The sequence below is a fragment of the Accipiter gentilis genome, chromosome 14 (assembly GCF_929443795.1).
Source record: "Accipiter gentilis chromosome 14, bAccGen1.1, whole genome shotgun sequence".
Taxonomy (NCBI): Eukaryota; Metazoa; Chordata; class Aves; order Accipitriformes; family Accipitridae; genus Astur; species Astur gentilis.
Window position 1 is genome coordinate 20,805,905 of NC_064893.1, and position 16,151 is coordinate 20,822,055.

The window sequence follows — 16,151 nt, forward strand, 5'->3', positions numbered from 1 at the left end:
TAGTCCTGTGAGGAGCAGGGAGTTGGACTCGATGATTCTTATGGGTGGGTCCCTTCCAACTTGAGGTATACTGTGATTCTAAATGTGTTAATTTTGGTTTTATTCATTATGCCGCTGCTGGATACCTATAACCTGTTATAATATTTTTAGCCACAGCTTTCAATTCCTTTTTGTTGTGGTTAGTGGAATGTATGCTGTCTAATTTTGTTTATAGGAAGAACTGTTATATTCTTGGTGTTTTGACAGCTATTTAATCTTTTTGAATGCAATAAACTTAAACAAAACAGAAACTTGACACAAGAACAAGTAATCAAAATGAAACTCTGTTTGACTTTAACTCAGTGTTTGTAGTTCATTCAATGTTAACAATATTTGCTCCATAATGTAAACGTGAGGAAAAGAGTAGTATAAAGGAGCTTGTGTAAATTTTGGAAGCTTCCAGAGGTTTGTGGGTGTTTTTACATCACTTACAAATGCTGCGTTGTAACTTGTGGCAGTCTGCTCTCTTCTTAATCTCATGGAGCTGTAACTCTCTGCTTGGCCGTGATTTTGCTCTGTGCTGATTCAGTTCCATCTTGCAAAGGAGGGTTTCACTTAAGGCACTTCATTCTTGGCAAACTTTTCAAGCCTGGAACAAGGACCTTCACAGTGGCTCAGAAGCATGTTGCAAGGGTGAATTCACAGCCAAAACCACTTTAGGGAAATGGAGAGGAAAGGTCAATAAACTCACTGATTAGCTGTTTGATGTTTTGGCAAAAGTGTTATGCTTATGGTAGCTTCACAGAAAAGTACAGAGCTGTTACTCTCTTGGCTGCCCAGCTTTTGTAGCAAAGCAGAGAAATGCTGATGTTAGTGTTTAAGATGGAAAGAAATGTGTGTGCATGTGTGTGATATACAGATTCGCTCTTCAATTTTTGCTGAAGTTTAAGGTTTTATGGTGGTTTATTATGGAGATTTTATGTAACTTGCAGAAGTGAAGTTGCCCAAGCGTTTGCAGATGCAGTAAGGATTAAATTTCTCTTATGCAAGTATGAACATGTATTTCATCATTTGCATTGTAATAGCATGCAAATGTGCAGTTTAGGGTCAGGACCCTATTGTGCCAATGCAGTGCCAACAGAGAAACTTGTGCAGAGCAGACGCTTTTAAGGTTGAGATAGTTTTGTTGAATAAACACATCACTGTTTTTAGACTGATTATTTTTACAGTGATGCAAACTGATTACATCGGGAGTATCTCTTCTCAGTCTTCTCCTTTGATGCCCCTTTGAAAGTCTGAGTTGTCAGTTGGAGTTTATTGTTTTTAAGCATAATTTAGGAGGTAAAAAACCAGGTAAAAAGTAGCTTTATTTTTAGCTTTATTTGAGATCCAATATTTTGTTGAAGATTTGTTTGTAAGTTGTCACCTATCAGAAACAACCACTCTACCTAAGTTTAAAATAGTGTTTTAATCCCTCAGCCCGTCACATCCTAGTGGTTGTTACTTGAAACTTTTTAGTGCCACAGTACTTGAATAATCTCTCCTAAACATGTTCAATAAAAATCTTTGCAGTATCTTTTTCTAAGACCGCCAGTTTCCTCTCTGTCTCTCTGGATACAGTGGTTGCTTCCAAGGTTATTTCAAGGAAACTTTTACCTATTTCAAACTAGTATCCGATGCAGGGCTTTTGTGTATATTCAGGCTAACTGCTACATAGGCATCTGTGTACAAGCTCTCTCTATATATATCCATGGAAAATTACATTGAGATTTGTAGGATTCAGCAGAAGCCAAAGGATTTTGACTTGATGCTCCTGTAGGAAGTTAAAAAGATGGTAACTTTTCCTCTTCCCTGCTTAGGAATGCAGTTATCTTTCTGTAGATGAAAGATGGCGTATTCTAAGCTGTTGATTGTGGTAGCACTTCTCATATTGCACTGGTCAAATAAAAGCTATCGTACTTTTGCAGTTTCTGTGACTATGTGTTTAAATATATTACTTCATCTTTTCACATAAGCTGTCTTTCATACCTGTTTCTGAGTAAAATATTGTGACATTATGTGAAATACCTATTAGGTTTTGTTAACAGTGTAGGGGTGTGGTGAGTGAATTACTACATTGTCATAATAAGTGAGATGATAGCATATCAAATAATAAAGGAAAGTAAACACTTGATAGAGGTATCTGTGGTTTCAGATATGCTGACAAGATCAGCATATTATAGATCTCATTCCTTGACTTGATTTGTGGTTTTGCTTTTCTCTGTGAACCATAGCTGAAGTACAACTGTGGTTTGTTGTCACCACAGAGTTTGACAAATAATATGTTTATATAACGCATGGGCCACAGTTGTGTTTCCACAGACCACTCTGCTGTGGTTATTTATGCAATCTACAGTGCCCCAAAGTTCTATTATTGGGCTCTTGTTAGTCCCTTCTTGTGTAGCTTTTCTCTTGCGCTCTGCCTCCTTGTTGTACCTCACACAACTTGGCTTACTTGCAGTTTTCTTTTCTCTTTCAATTTTCACTCTTTGCTGCCTTTCTTAGTGAGCTCTTTCCTTGTTATTGTGTCCTGTGTCTGTAATTTTTTTTTCATTATCTTTCCCATGTCCTCTTGCAAAGAAAATGCTTTTCCATTTAAATCATTGCCTGAAATTTCAGCATAGTACTCTGGATTAGAATATGACCCAATGGTTTGCATGGGTAAACCTTACTGCAGATGTTTGACTGTAGGAAGCCATACAACTAAAATGGTAAATGTGCAGGGTTGCTCAGTGATAACTGGGAATCTAAAAGCAAGCTGTCATGCCTACCTCCTGTACCATCTCAAGTAAAAAGGTTAGTGTTGGAACATGGCTGACAGTTTAGTTATTGATGTATGAGGCAGACTAACCTGTAGAGAATCTTCACCAGCTGTACAGCTCTAGTTTAGATTATATTAAAGTTAAATTATTTTTCTCCGTGACCTAAGCAGATGTGACTCAGAAAAATAGCACCCTACCGCCCACTCTACCCTCCATCCCCTACCCACAGTGCTTCCTGTTTCTACAGTTATGCCTGTTCCATAATTATGCCCTTTTTTAATTCTCATCAGGACTCCTCCTGCTTCCTGTCCCCATGAACAAGATGTTGCTAAATACTTAAAAAGGAGATGCATAAGTCTCACATCTAATAGGCACTCTGGCCATTACATTGACTTTGACTGCAGGTTTTCTAAATTGTTGGCAATAGCAATGGAACTTGGTCAAAATGAAGAAACTTGTCTGTTCAAGTATGTTTGAAAAACCAACCAACCAAATAAAAAAACCCCTGGTGACCCATGGGAGAGTAAATGGATATTGAGGAGTTTCTTTAAGCTTAGTTTAATATACATTCAGCAACTATTAGGTGCATTGGCTGTATTTTAGCTCGTAATTCTGCTCTTTAGTACACATTAAATTCTTAAAGAAGAATTTTTGTGCTCTTTTGCCTGTATCACAGCTACATTTATTAATATGCTGCAGGTTTGGATATGCATTGCCGTTTAACAGAGCCTCTTGGAATGAGAATAGCAGAGTTTCCTTTGAATCCTATGTTTGCAAAGATGCTTCTGGAATCAGGTAGGAGGAAAAAAACAGATTTTCTTCATAGTCTTGTGATGAGTAGAGGACACTGCTTCTTGTCTAATACTACACTACAATTACATTTGCTAAACTTGAAACAAACTGTATGCTTCATCTTGGCATGTTGTTTAGTGAAAAGAATTGGTTAAACTGGTGGACCTCTCTAATAATAGTATGTCTAATACATTTAACACACTAATAGGTCTAACACATTTGTCTTAAGTTTTCCATTAAAAACATTCACTGTTAAAAAAATCCAGGAGTTTAGGTATTTTGGTTTTATATACTGTAAAAATATATTCTGCTTCTTTTACTTTTTATTCTATATTGGGCTAAGTTGAATGAAGGAAGATTTCCTTTACTGAATTTCTCCACTTACTCCTCAGGAAATTTTGGCTGCTCCCAGGAGATTCTGACAATTGCTGCCATGATGCAGATTCAAAACATTTTTGTGATCCCTCCAAATCAAAAAGCTCAGGCTGTAAGTCTGAACTTACTTACTTGTGTCTCATTTTCTTTTTGTTAGTTCCACATTTCTGGATTTCTGCCAAGTATTTTATTGATACCCATTACAGACTGCAAGTTTGTATGAAAATGAAGCAAGGTTTTGAACTTTACCTGTTGGTTATAGGTAAAAGAAGAAACTGAATAACAGTGGGAACCTTGGAGTCATTTACTAGTATTAAAAGCCTCCTTCTGAGGACAAGAATCATGAAAGGTTATAAACCAATATTGGTCAGCGTAAGGGCTTGCCAAAAACCCCAAACCTCCCAAAACACCACTTCCTTTCAAGAGGAACAAAAAAAGAAAGTATTAGCATGTAGCAAATTCTTAATAGGTAGCAGAGGCCTAATTTTAATGCATCCCTCCCTTGGATTTTGGGGGTTCATTTTCAGTTCATTTTTCTAATTTCAGTTTTAGAAATGCTTCTGAATATAGGTGGGCTAGTAAAATATTGCTGTTGCCTAGAAAAACTACCCTATACGGTAAGAATTTTAATAGTCACCAGGAAATACAGAGATGATGGGAACTGAGTGTATTTGACATGATTTTTGCAAAAATCAGTCTGCCCATAAAAATGTATTTCTTCTTCTCCAGACCAGGCAACACCGAAAGTTTGCTGTGGAAGAAGGTGATCATCTCACTATGCTTAATGTTTATGAAGCCTTTGTCAAAGTAAGTCAGTTCAAGTGTATGTGGATTTGCAGGAATGGGAAACACTTGCGATCCTCAGTTCTGATTCTGAAAGTTCTGGATATAGCATCCTCAAAGCTGAGGACTTACCAAGTCTATTAAGTGATAATTATGCTTTAAAAGATATTCTGGTCATATTTTGCCACAGACCTTCTGTAGTTCTTCTGAACAGGCAATAGAAAGAATTTGGTTTGGGCACAGCACAAAAGTCTTATGGGTAGACAACTGTATTTTCAAGGAGACTGGGATTTTTTAAATGGCTTAGGAAAAACAGGTATCAAATTCCAAATTAAATTCATATTCTCCCATCTTTTCTATAGAGGTATCAGAGTTTTACTGATTATAAACTGCATCTAAATCTAGCAGTCTTTTTTTGAAAAATTGCCACGTTGATCATCATATCCTCTTTTTCAGTGAACTTATGTATTTACCACTCTAAGGTTTAGCACCAATCTTAATGCTTCTCTGTAAGCTTAGGTTTTACTTAACAGTTTTGAAGTGCTATACCTATTTAGGAGAAGTATATTTTGCTGGTATGAAGCACTTCTATAATAATGTATTTGCAACAGTGTTGAGTTGAAGCAGTGTTTAAAAGATTACTTCCTTCTCCCCAACCCCAAAGCAATCAGTCAGGCACGAACTGAAATTTTGCTGTTTAGCTTTTATATCTGCCTAATTCTCTTAGAAACAGCCAAATGCAGAAGCTCTTGGAGTAAGTGCTGGCTTCTGGAGAAACAGTTCTTTGCATAGAGAAGATCAGTGAAAACAGTGTACAGAAAAGGTTGTTTACATTTTGAGATTGAAAACAGACTAGTTTATCATATGATGCTTTTGTGCGTGAATGGAATGACTGATGCTATTCTCTTTCACCACATGAAGAAATGAAGCACATCTGTATGAAAATACCCCATGGCATTTGTTCTGCTGCTATTTAGTTGTTGTTTGAAACATATTTTTTAGATACTGGTGTTATGTACCCTTATTAGTTGCGATATAAACAGGTAATTTTCAGGGAAAACCACAATAAATATGTTGTAGGAGATTGAAGAAAAACAGAACAAGGCTATGTGATCCAAGAGATTGGGTTTTGTTTTGCTGGTGGTATTTTGTAACTTTTTCTATTCTTCTCACTGTACAGCACAGCAAGAGCTCTCAGTGGTGTCAAGAACACTTTCTGAACTACAAAGGGCTTGTTAGAGCTTCTGTTGTAAGAGAGCAGCTGAAAAAGCTTCTTGTCCGCTTTAAAGTGCCAAAGAAGTCCAGTGAAGGTGAAATATTTTTTTTTAACCTGTTGTCCAATACATATTGAAGGAAGTCTCCAAATTGTCAGTCTGCTTCCTGCTTTTCTTGTAACCTTTGAGTATTTTGTCCCTGGCCTAAAAATAATGTTAATTAAAACCAGGGTTTTTTTTCCTAAAAATGACTGCAGATGAGCATTACAATTAACATTTAGTCCAATCTTGATTAGTTAAGTTTTCCAGCAAGAGATTATCACTATTGATTATATATTGAATGGACAGACTTACCAAAAGAGTCATAAGAGAGAAGGAGGTGACCTATTTTTGACTTTTCAAAAAGCTATTTTTCTAGTATGTTCAAAATGATGTCCATTCATTGGGATCTGATTTCCAGCTGTTCTGTGCGTGCATGGATGCCATGACTACTTCTCAGCACTCAACTGCTTTGAAAAATCAGACTTCAGTGCTGTCACACAAGGTTTCCTTAAGGACTGTGAAGCTATCTTCATGAAGACACCAGTGGCAACAGTAGTTTTTTTTATGTAGTAATTTTGATTTGCTGTGAAATTGAAGTCAAAAGAGATTGCAGGGTTTGTCTGCCTTCAAGCCTTTCCTTTCAAAGCCTGATGCAGTGTGAAAAGTTGAGATGATTAAGTGGTGTTTTGGGGATTTTTGCCATTCCATTGACTCATTTTACATAAAAATTCTCTTCTTCAGGTGATCCAGATCCTGTTTTGAGATGCATAGTTTCTGGATTTTTTGCTAATGCAGCTAAATTCCACTCTACCGGAGCTTACAGGTAAATATATATAGCTTCATTACAGCTGTTGCTTAGTTTAAAAGCTCCTTTGACTGGATACATCTAAGTATAATCAACAAACAGCTGCTTCTCTAGACACCTGCCATAAGAAACATGTAGGGTTTGATTTATTAAATATTTGAAGGTTTGTATCTTCAAACTGCTTCAGTGTTTTATCTCTTCTCTTTGGCAAATATAAACAATTAGAGTTATTGATAGTGGGAAGCTGTTACTAATTGTAATTAGCTTGTGTTAATACAAGCAAGTACAGTGTCTCTGTTGTAGCACTCTCAGTGCACTGAATAAGAGCATGAAACACTACTTTTTTATTTAATGTAGATAGAACTCTTTTAGGACTTTAAGTTATCCTTTGGCCAAGATTTAAGCCTGGTTTAATCTGAAAACCTGTTCATTAAATGCAAATGTTTTTAATTTGCTCCAGCTCTCTTATTGTTGCCTTTTATTAAACATTCTTACTGGGGATGAAAGGAACCAAATGTTAAGCAATAAACAGATGCACAGTCTGAATTAGTATCTTGCTTTCAAGGACTATCCGTGATGACCATGAACTTCATATCCACCCCACTTCAGTGTTGTATGCAGAGAAACCTCCACGCTGGTAAGTTAAATTTGATTTCACTTGCTTCGTGATCTTTACAAGGTATTTTCAGCATCCAGACATTTTCATGAATGACTTTTCTCCATCAGTGGAGGATTAGATATGAAGATCATGGTTCCCACAGAGAGAATTCCATTGGTATTTCCTTTGCATCTTTTTGTAGGCAGTACCCAAATAAACCATGGAAATAGAGTGATGTTTAACTGTCAAAAAAAACCTGCAGAAGTTGGTAAGCAGAGTCAGGTGACCCTTTTTTTTTTAATAGGCACCATATTTTGCACTGCAAATTGCTCTCCGAGTGATCTCTGTACCTAGATAGAACTAGGATTAATTTACTTTTATTAAGCCTATTAAGTAAATGTTCTGTCAAATAGGTGCTACAGTAATTGCAAATGGCTTGCTAGGAGAGGGCATATATGTCTAATGCATGATGCAAAACCTTTGAGAGAAGTTATGGCTGTCTAGCAGATTGAGGAAAGAAGTGGTTGTACTTTTGTGTTAGCTGGGATATTCCATTTGTGTGTCAGAGATGCTTTGATAACAATTAGAAGTGTGTTTCTAGCTACTAGGTCAGCATGATCAACCTGAAGTATTTGGACTCTTGTCCTTCTTTGCCTGTTGCTGAGACTTGACCAGTGTCATCTGTTATCTTTGAATTTGGGCTCCTACACCTGTTGTGCAGGGTTTGCAGAAGTGTAACTGATTGGAACTTAGCCATCAATTACATTGGCTCACAAAATAAAAATGAGTCCAGCTCACTTGTTTTTAACTGTACCAATTCTTCAGGGCTGAGTTGAGCAGAGTGTAGCTAAAGTAATTTTTGCCACTGAAACCAGCCTGATTTGCTGCTGGTTTGCCAGTATTTAATATCCTGTCACTGCTATTAAAAATAAAACACAGTTTGTTTGAAATAATAAGAAGAATAGTTTGCAGATATACTTCTGAAATTTTCTGGCTTACAGTAGGTAATGTACTGAAAAAAGTTAGGTTATGGGAAAGTAACAGACAGTAAGAAGAATAAATTGAGAAGAAATTAATCTGGAAAGAAAGTCTGGTGGTAGGAGAGTACTGGAAGAATTCTTTGTTCCAGCATACATGTCCTCCAGGGCTCAACTTTTAGTTGATGAGCCCTCAGCGTGGAATTTCCATCCTAGCCTTGGGCACTTCCAGACATATAGAAAAGCAGAACTGTAGACAGCTAGCTGGAAGTCTTAACTGGCAAAACCTTAAGACTGCTCTTTGCTTCACAGCCTCTTTGCTGTTGGTGGCAGCAGTATTGCTGGAGTTTTTGGGAATACTGATTCTGGGCTTAAATCTATTTTTGGACCCCTGTGTTACAGACCAGGCGCAGACCTGTCTTCCAAGGCCACGTGGTATTGCCGCCACCACCAGCCTAAAGATGCTGCTGGCTCATGGCAACCTGTAAGACAGGGCTTTAACTTACTCAGCAACCCTAGCTTCAGTGCTACTGCTGCCTTGGCACCCATCCTATACCAAGAGCTTCAATTCTCTGTCTGTTACAGATGTATATAAAATGTGTTCTCATTCTTGTTTGTTTTCCTCAGATTTCTCTTTAGCTGTATTGGTAAGTCTTGGGCTGTGTTTGGCAAAGAAGAGAATTTTGGACTCTCTACTATTTGCTTTTGAGAGCAAAATACCAATTAATGAGAGACCACAAACCTTGTGGGTTTGCAGCTCTACTGTGTATAGAAGGCAGCTAATGACTTACAGTTTTGGTGACTAACCCTTCAGTGTGTGGGTTTGCGCTTACTTGGTAAAAATGACTTTCCTTATTGAAGGGTAACTTTAGAAATAGGTTGCCCATGCTGGCAACCTGTTCATGCTGGCAGCAGGGGTTGAGTCCACATGGCTATCTGCTTCTACATCTTTTACCAGGAGATGTTCTGGCAGTAGTTAAAGCTGATTTCTTTCTCTAATCCTTATCTTGCTTGTTGGCAGACAGGTACCAGGGATAGTCATGCTGTGATTTGTGCCCTACTTGTTATGGGTCCAGGGTTTTGCTGCTTTTGACATCCTTCCTCATGATATTACAGAGTAACTACTATTCTCGCTTCCAAAGCATCTGTTATGAGTCACCTTTGGCCCCATTATAAGAAATATTCTTTCTTTTATACCTTGCATTCATACGTCCTGGTAGTATGTGAAGGTGTTTTTAATGGCAGTCTAATGGTTGTCTTAATGTGGAGTACTCTGAACAACCAGAAGCAAAGAGGTGTAAGAGGCTGTATTATAACTTAAAGACTCTTGTCACTCTGTAAATACTACCTCTGGCAGCATGTATGTGAAACTGTCTAAATATGCTGTTAATCATCTCTCTCCCTCGTTGCTTTATAGCAAACACTTTTTTTTTCTTTTTCCTAGGGTAGTCTACAATGAAGTCATACAGACTGCTAAATATTATATGAGAGATGTGACTGCCGTTGAATCTGCTTGGCTCTTGGAACTGGCACCTCATTTTTATCAGCAAGGAACGGTACGGAATCGGCATAAAGCCCAAACGGTACCATTGCTGCACTAGCAGCTCTTGTATCTGAACTTTTTAAGTGTTTATGTTTTGTTGTTGCCTATTTAATGGTACAAAAATGAATTTTGTTTTGTTCATTGTAGTGGTTTTAATATCAAGAAAGAGGATAATAAATTGATGCGTGAAAGCTTTTTCCCTATTATCTAGCCCACAGACATGATCTCAAAGTTACAAAATAGCCTATCACTGGTAAATGAAGCCTTCAGCTATTTTACACTTGAATATAGGTACTTGGTAGCACTTCTCTGAGCAGCACTATAGCTAGGCAGCAGCCATACTTTGTACAATAATTTGAGGAGTTTTTGCATGCTTTGCAAATGTTTGTGCAAATCCTGAGCATTAATTATCTTTACTGCAAAAAAAATCAGCTCTGATCTGTTCAAACTTGAAATGGCAAAGAACAGCTGCTATTTGTGCAAACCTTTATTGCAAATCCTGTTGTGTGTGATATACATATGTTTTCTTTACAAGTATCTTTTAACAATTGTCACTATCCTTTCTCAACTCTGTCCCATGTGAATCCATCAATCTAGACTTTTTCACTGGTCATTCTGAGGACTGGATTGGTATTATCTAAATGTTAGTTATGCTGGAGCTGTTGATACCACATTGCATGTAAATACTGTACAAGCAAGATTGCCAAATTGATCTTGCAAGTGAATTTCCCATGGGAGATTAATAACTACTGAGCTTTATGTTCTAAATTAGTGAAGTATTTCCAAAATACTGAGTGAAAAAAATGCACTTGTGTATCAGACCTATGCAAAGCAAGAGATCTGTGCATATGAGCAGCCATGTTGCAAAAATAGCTGTTTCTGATTTATACATCTGCTACACTATTTGACTTTTCTGAGAATCTGATGTTTGTTTTCTTTCACTTCCTGGGGTTTTTGGAAAAAAGAAAAACACTGTGGTGCATGGAGCACCTTAGGACATACCTCTGTGGTTACAGTATACAGCAGCATTGGCATCTGTCCATGTAATTGACTTGAGAGGGTTGTTTTTTTAATATTGAGTTTGGAAAATTCATCTCAGTTATCCAGACACTTACCACCTATAAATGCACTTAATAAGTAGCTGAATATTTTTTGCCTTTTTTTTCTATAATGCATTTGCCAAAGGCAGTAATGACTCCTGCAGGGTAGACCCCTGAGTCTTTAGCTGCTGTTAGATATTCTGCAAGCATGGTGTAAGAAGCAGATGAGCCACTGTTCCAGTTGTATCAAATCTGCTCCTGGAATAATTAGTCCTTTTGACTCACAAATTTACATGCTGTAATATCCCATACATAACACAACATCCCATTATGATATGACCTCTCCACAGGCTCAGTTTTGGGATGAGGTTTTCCTTTAGGTAGGTGGTGTTGGCGAATGTGACTCAATGACTTGTTCAGGCAAAACTTGAGTTGCTTTTTGTAAGTGAAGAAGGCTTGTCTTGAATAGTACTACTTACCTGACTGAGAGAACATGTTTTTCAAGGTAGTACTACTACTGTTCTAGATATGCTATGAAATTACATTGGAACCTAATTTTTACCATTGCTATCCTTTTGATTTGATAGAGATGAACTCAGTTTGCCACATGACCTAAGCATTGCTTTAATCCTAAAATAAATGGAAGCTCTGGAGGATAGTGCTGGTTTTGAGGAAAATTCTTTTCCAGTTTGGGCAGTTATCCTTATCAGCCAAAAGGCTTGGGTGTCTATAAAATGTTTAAAAATTAGAAATATTCCTGTTGTGTAAAGCTTTGAATTATATGTTTAAATTTTGAATAAGGAAGCCATTGTAAGACACACAAATTTATGCTAATTTATAGGCATTCAGACCCGTTTTCTACTGAAGGATACATCTTTGTGTTAATAAGTGATTCCTGAAATATGAGAATTTTTATTCCTGTATCAAGTTAAAAACAAATTATAACTGAATAGCATTCTGTGTGAAAAGATTTTTCTTCTACATCTTGATCATGGTCTCAGTCAATTATGTCTCATTCCAAGTTTTGCAGGACTTCATGTTTTCGTTCCACATTTTTGTAGACCTTTTTCTTTAAGACCATAGAGGTTCAAAGGTCCAATGCAACTACAGCTGCAGTGTTAACACATTAGTTAAAATCTTGTACTTCCTGTACATAGTCCTAGTGTTTATACATATGTGTTGTTGGGAGCACATGTCCATCTCTGTGTGTTTTTACATGCTGGCAACTTGCTTCCAGTGGAAAATTGTTCCTATGCTTGCAGTTAATACAGAAGTACTAGAAGATAATATTTTATACCAAGCCAGAATACCACTTTGGGGTACATATGTTTTTTTGATTTCTTACGTTTATTTTAGCTATATTGGTAACAAGCAGAGCTTGGGAGGGGTGGTCTTTGATATTTGTATAAGAATTTCTTAAATTGGGGATTAAAGACTGAAAGCTTTCTAGTTGAACATTTTTCTGATTGTGTATATTCTAAGCAATTTTTCTTTTCTTTTCTTGCAGCATCTTTCCTTGAAAGCAAAAAGGGCTAAAGTAGATGACCACTGATTTGACATGACTTAAGTCTTGTGACATCAGATGCAGAACCTACCAGTGATTTCAAGCTGGCTACAGTCCATTCAGCAGTCAGTTCATTAGCAATTTGATCTTACATCAACTTCAATGTTTAAATGCCTGCCAGGATCTGTAGGGGTTTATGCATGACCAGTACATTGTAAACCTATGTAGAGCTTGCATTGTGGACATTTTATTCTTTGCCTACTTGACCACTGTTGTTAATCTGAGCATGTTGCTCCTTTTAAATAGGTAGAAAAAAAATTTAAAAAGTAAGAGGACATACAGGACCACAAAAAAATGAAACCTTCAAGAAGGAAACTGATTTCCTGGAGTGGTACGGCTGCCTTATGAGAGTGGGGAATAGGGTACCCTGCCTCCTATTACCTAGAGCACTGTGACTACTACCGGCCAAACTGAGACTGACTCCTGACAGCAGGAGCTCAGGGCAATGAACTAGCCCTTGAAATGCAAGGGGCTGCCATGGAAACACTGATTTCATGTTGGACCATCCCATACTGGTGCAGCTAAAAGTGCAGCTTTTACTTTCAAGCAGTAAAAGTCTCCTGCCTGAGGTCGAGCTGCCCCTGGTCCCTATGCTGTAACAGTCCTTCCGTAGGCAGCATTGTATTAAGATGTCTGTTTCTGTATGGGAGAGTTGCTGTTTGGGGAGAGGGAGGAAAAGTAGCTCAGTATTTTTAAGAAGGATTAATTTTTTTCTCAATCAGGGGACTATACACTTATGTTCACAAACAATCAAATTCACAGATGGGGCTTTTGGTGTTTTTTGTTGGTTTTTTTTTTTTCATAACAAGGGAAAAGATGTTAATGTCTCACTGCTTGGAAATACCAGAAAATTTCAGCAGGGGTATATCATGGAACACTGTTTTTTAGCCTCTGTTGTTCAGCAAAGAAGAAAATGTTCTGTACTTTTCTATAAGGAACACAGCTCTATATATTTCTTTTATTAAGAATCTGTTCTTTGCTGGTTGGGACTCTTCTTCATGTGTTACTGAAGAGAAGGATGCTCTGAACTGTTGCTGCTTTAATTGGGACTCCATGGCTACTTTTCAGTAAGGAACTGTACCTTTTTGTGTTTTAACAAGATAGCTTGGATACATGTATTTATTTTTTCCATCCCTCCCTATTGATATTTATTTTAGAAACACATTGTTTGAAAATTTTATTTTTGTAAGGCAACTGATTTGATGAATGTGGTTTTGGCATGTTAACTATAATTTTATTTTCTTTAAAAAAAAAAAAAAAAAAGGATGTAAATAGGCAAAAATTTCTACTTAGAAGAAATGCCTTCCTCGTCACAGGACTGCCTTGAAAACTTTCTTGAGAGCTTCTTTATCTTCTCCCTTCCAAACACCTGCAGAGAGAACATGTTCTGTCATGTGCAATGTGTGGTCTATTCAGTGTCTATGTACTGACTGCCAGCACAAAAAGATGTACCAGTCTCCATGTATGGCACCAGCAGCATGACAAACCGTGTCACCTTCCTTGTTGTTTTCCCTGTGAACCTCACCTTTGTATTACTCTCTCTCTTAGAATGGGAGCTCTTTGGGGCAGGGACTGTCTCCTAGCCAGAGCTGAGAGCAGTGTTGTCACTTACTAAAAAGACTCAATTTGCAGGTTTTTTTCTCTTAAAGGATTGGAGAAAGAACTGAATATGAAGACTAGTAAAATGTCTGTGTCTCTCTGTCCTCTGGAAGTATTCTTAAGAAAAATAAAACCATTGAATCAAGGAAGCTTGAGAATGCATCACTTCAGCCTGAGTAGTGGGTGATTTCCCAATGTACTGGGTGGTTGCACTGTGGTGGTCTGAATTGTGACGGGCTGTCAGTGGATGGCCGCTTCATTTGCCAGTTCTGAGAATTTTGGGTGGTTCTGGAGAACTTTCTTCTCCAGATGTTGTTTTACCTGGCTGTACAGCTGCAAATTTTTCTCTTGGAATGATTGTGACTCCTGCTGAGTGCAGAACCCAGGGATGTACAAGCTTTGTAATGTGCTGCAAGCAATCGTACTTTCATGAGTGCAATAGGTCTTTGTAAACAAAAACAGAAATTGAGACTTGTCTTTGTAGCAGTTTTACAAACTATTGAGGTATTGCTGGAGGTGCAGACACAGAACAGGCAGACTTTATACTAGAGATGCAGGCTAAGAATAAGCGGGTTTAGTATCCAGATTAAGGTTACCTTTAGAGTGAAAGCACAGCTTGCATCCTTTAGGTGCACCTTTGAAGGTGCTTGAAGACAGAGACCTAAAACTTTAAAGACCTGGAAATCTCTTTACTTTATAAAATTTTGGCCTACAGCTCTCTGCTAGATTTGTACATAGCATTATGCTTTAAATAACTTTGATTAAGGAGATGGGTAACTGTGCCTTGTTGTTGGCTCTTTGCTGCATAAACAGTCTCTGCTGTTGTGGGGGAGGTTAGAGTAATTTGAAGATGGTTGTCAGGAGTTTGTAAAACAGTTTAAGTATTTTAAACCTGGCTTTTAGAGAATGAGGTTAAAATACTAGGCTCTTGAATCAAAATGCTGGTTAAAATAGAAATCATGCCACCACTGGCAAGGAGACATATTTTTTTTTTAAAAAAAGTAAATTTACAATCCATCAATGTCAAATTACTATGGGGAAAAAAAAGAAGCTGTACTCCTGAAGTCCATCAGAAAGTGCTGTCAGTGTTTCTATTCATGACTTTAGTATTGTCAGTTATAGAATAAGATGAAGCTAAATTGGAATAAAAATTCAGCCAAGACAGTATTAATTGAAATATATTTCTCATCTTGTAGATTAAAAATAATTCTGATAAACCGACAGGAAAACAGTCACAACTCTTCCTGGTTAATCTGAAGAAAGAGACAAGTAATTAAAAGACTAACATGAAAAAAGGGAAACAAATAAGGGAGAAGTAACTGCCACTTCTTCTCAGAGCTTTATGATAAAAAAGCCTGTATAATAGGATATATAACTGAGCCATGCACATAGCAATGTGGTGTAAGGTCAGGTGATGTAACTTATTTTTAAGCTGAGTTAATTTTATATATGTGCTACAATAAGCACATTACAGGCAGGCATTGGGAAAAAGTGGTAAGTCAGGTAGCAAGCGTCTTTAAACCAAAAAAAAAAAAAAAAAAAAAAGGTTTACTAGAGTCAGATATCTGTATGACTCATTCTAGATCTGGTGGTTCAGGTCTTTTCTGGCCCGTGGGTAAATGCAAACAGTGAATAGTTTCCTGTTCCAGCAAATGGAAAAACAGGACAGAGATGCTAAGATGGGGAGAGTGTTGGAGCAGCATTTCTGCATGAGGGATGACAGGGCTGTAAGAAGCTAGGAATGTTCCAGTAATTCCGGCCATATTCTGCAAAGACATTTCTGATTTCAAGGGAGGGCTGGGCTTCTCTGATTCTGTTGGGAGCCTTGGTCACAGGGAAAGAGGAAGAGAAAAGAGCAGAGAAAGAGAGAGGTGTCTGCAGGGAAGGTGCAAGTAGGTGCAGGATTTCTTCATCATCAGTTCACGTGGTGACTCATGGCAGTGCATGGCTTGTTTACTCCTCTGATTGCTGCTGAGCAGGTGGTTAGTGAGCTGCTGGCTTGGTTGGTGGGAAACTAAACTTCCAGAAGTTGATTGGGA

The 16,151-nt window shown here is 37.6% G+C and overlaps 1 protein-coding gene across 2 annotated transcripts in view; it reads left to right on the forward strand.

Annotated features, from left to right (window-relative positions):
- The window catches only part of DHX35 (DEAH-box helicase 35), a 32,813-nt gene extending 18,561 nt beyond the window's left edge, over positions 1 to 14,252 (forward strand). The window contains exons 15-22 of one of the 2 annotated variants that reach the window (XM_049816563.1): positions 3,480 to 3,575; positions 3,965 to 4,059; positions 4,677 to 4,754; positions 5,911 to 6,040; positions 6,728 to 6,809; positions 7,357 to 7,428; positions 9,811 to 9,949; positions 12,457 to 14,252. In XM_049816563.1, coding sequence (XP_049672520.1) covers positions 3,480 to 3,575; positions 3,965 to 4,059; positions 4,677 to 4,754; positions 5,911 to 6,040; positions 6,728 to 6,809; positions 7,357 to 7,428; positions 9,811 to 9,949; positions 12,457 to 12,501 — 737 coding nt within the window. In that variant the 3' untranslated portion in view covers positions 12,502 to 14,252. The remainder of the gene's footprint in view (positions 1 to 3,479; positions 3,576 to 3,964; positions 4,060 to 4,676; positions 4,755 to 5,910; positions 6,041 to 6,727; positions 6,810 to 7,356; positions 7,429 to 9,810; positions 9,950 to 12,456) is intronic. The other variant, XM_049816565.1, reaches the window with a different exon arrangement.
- The last annotated feature ends 1,899 nt before the right edge of the window (positions 14,253 to 16,151 follow it).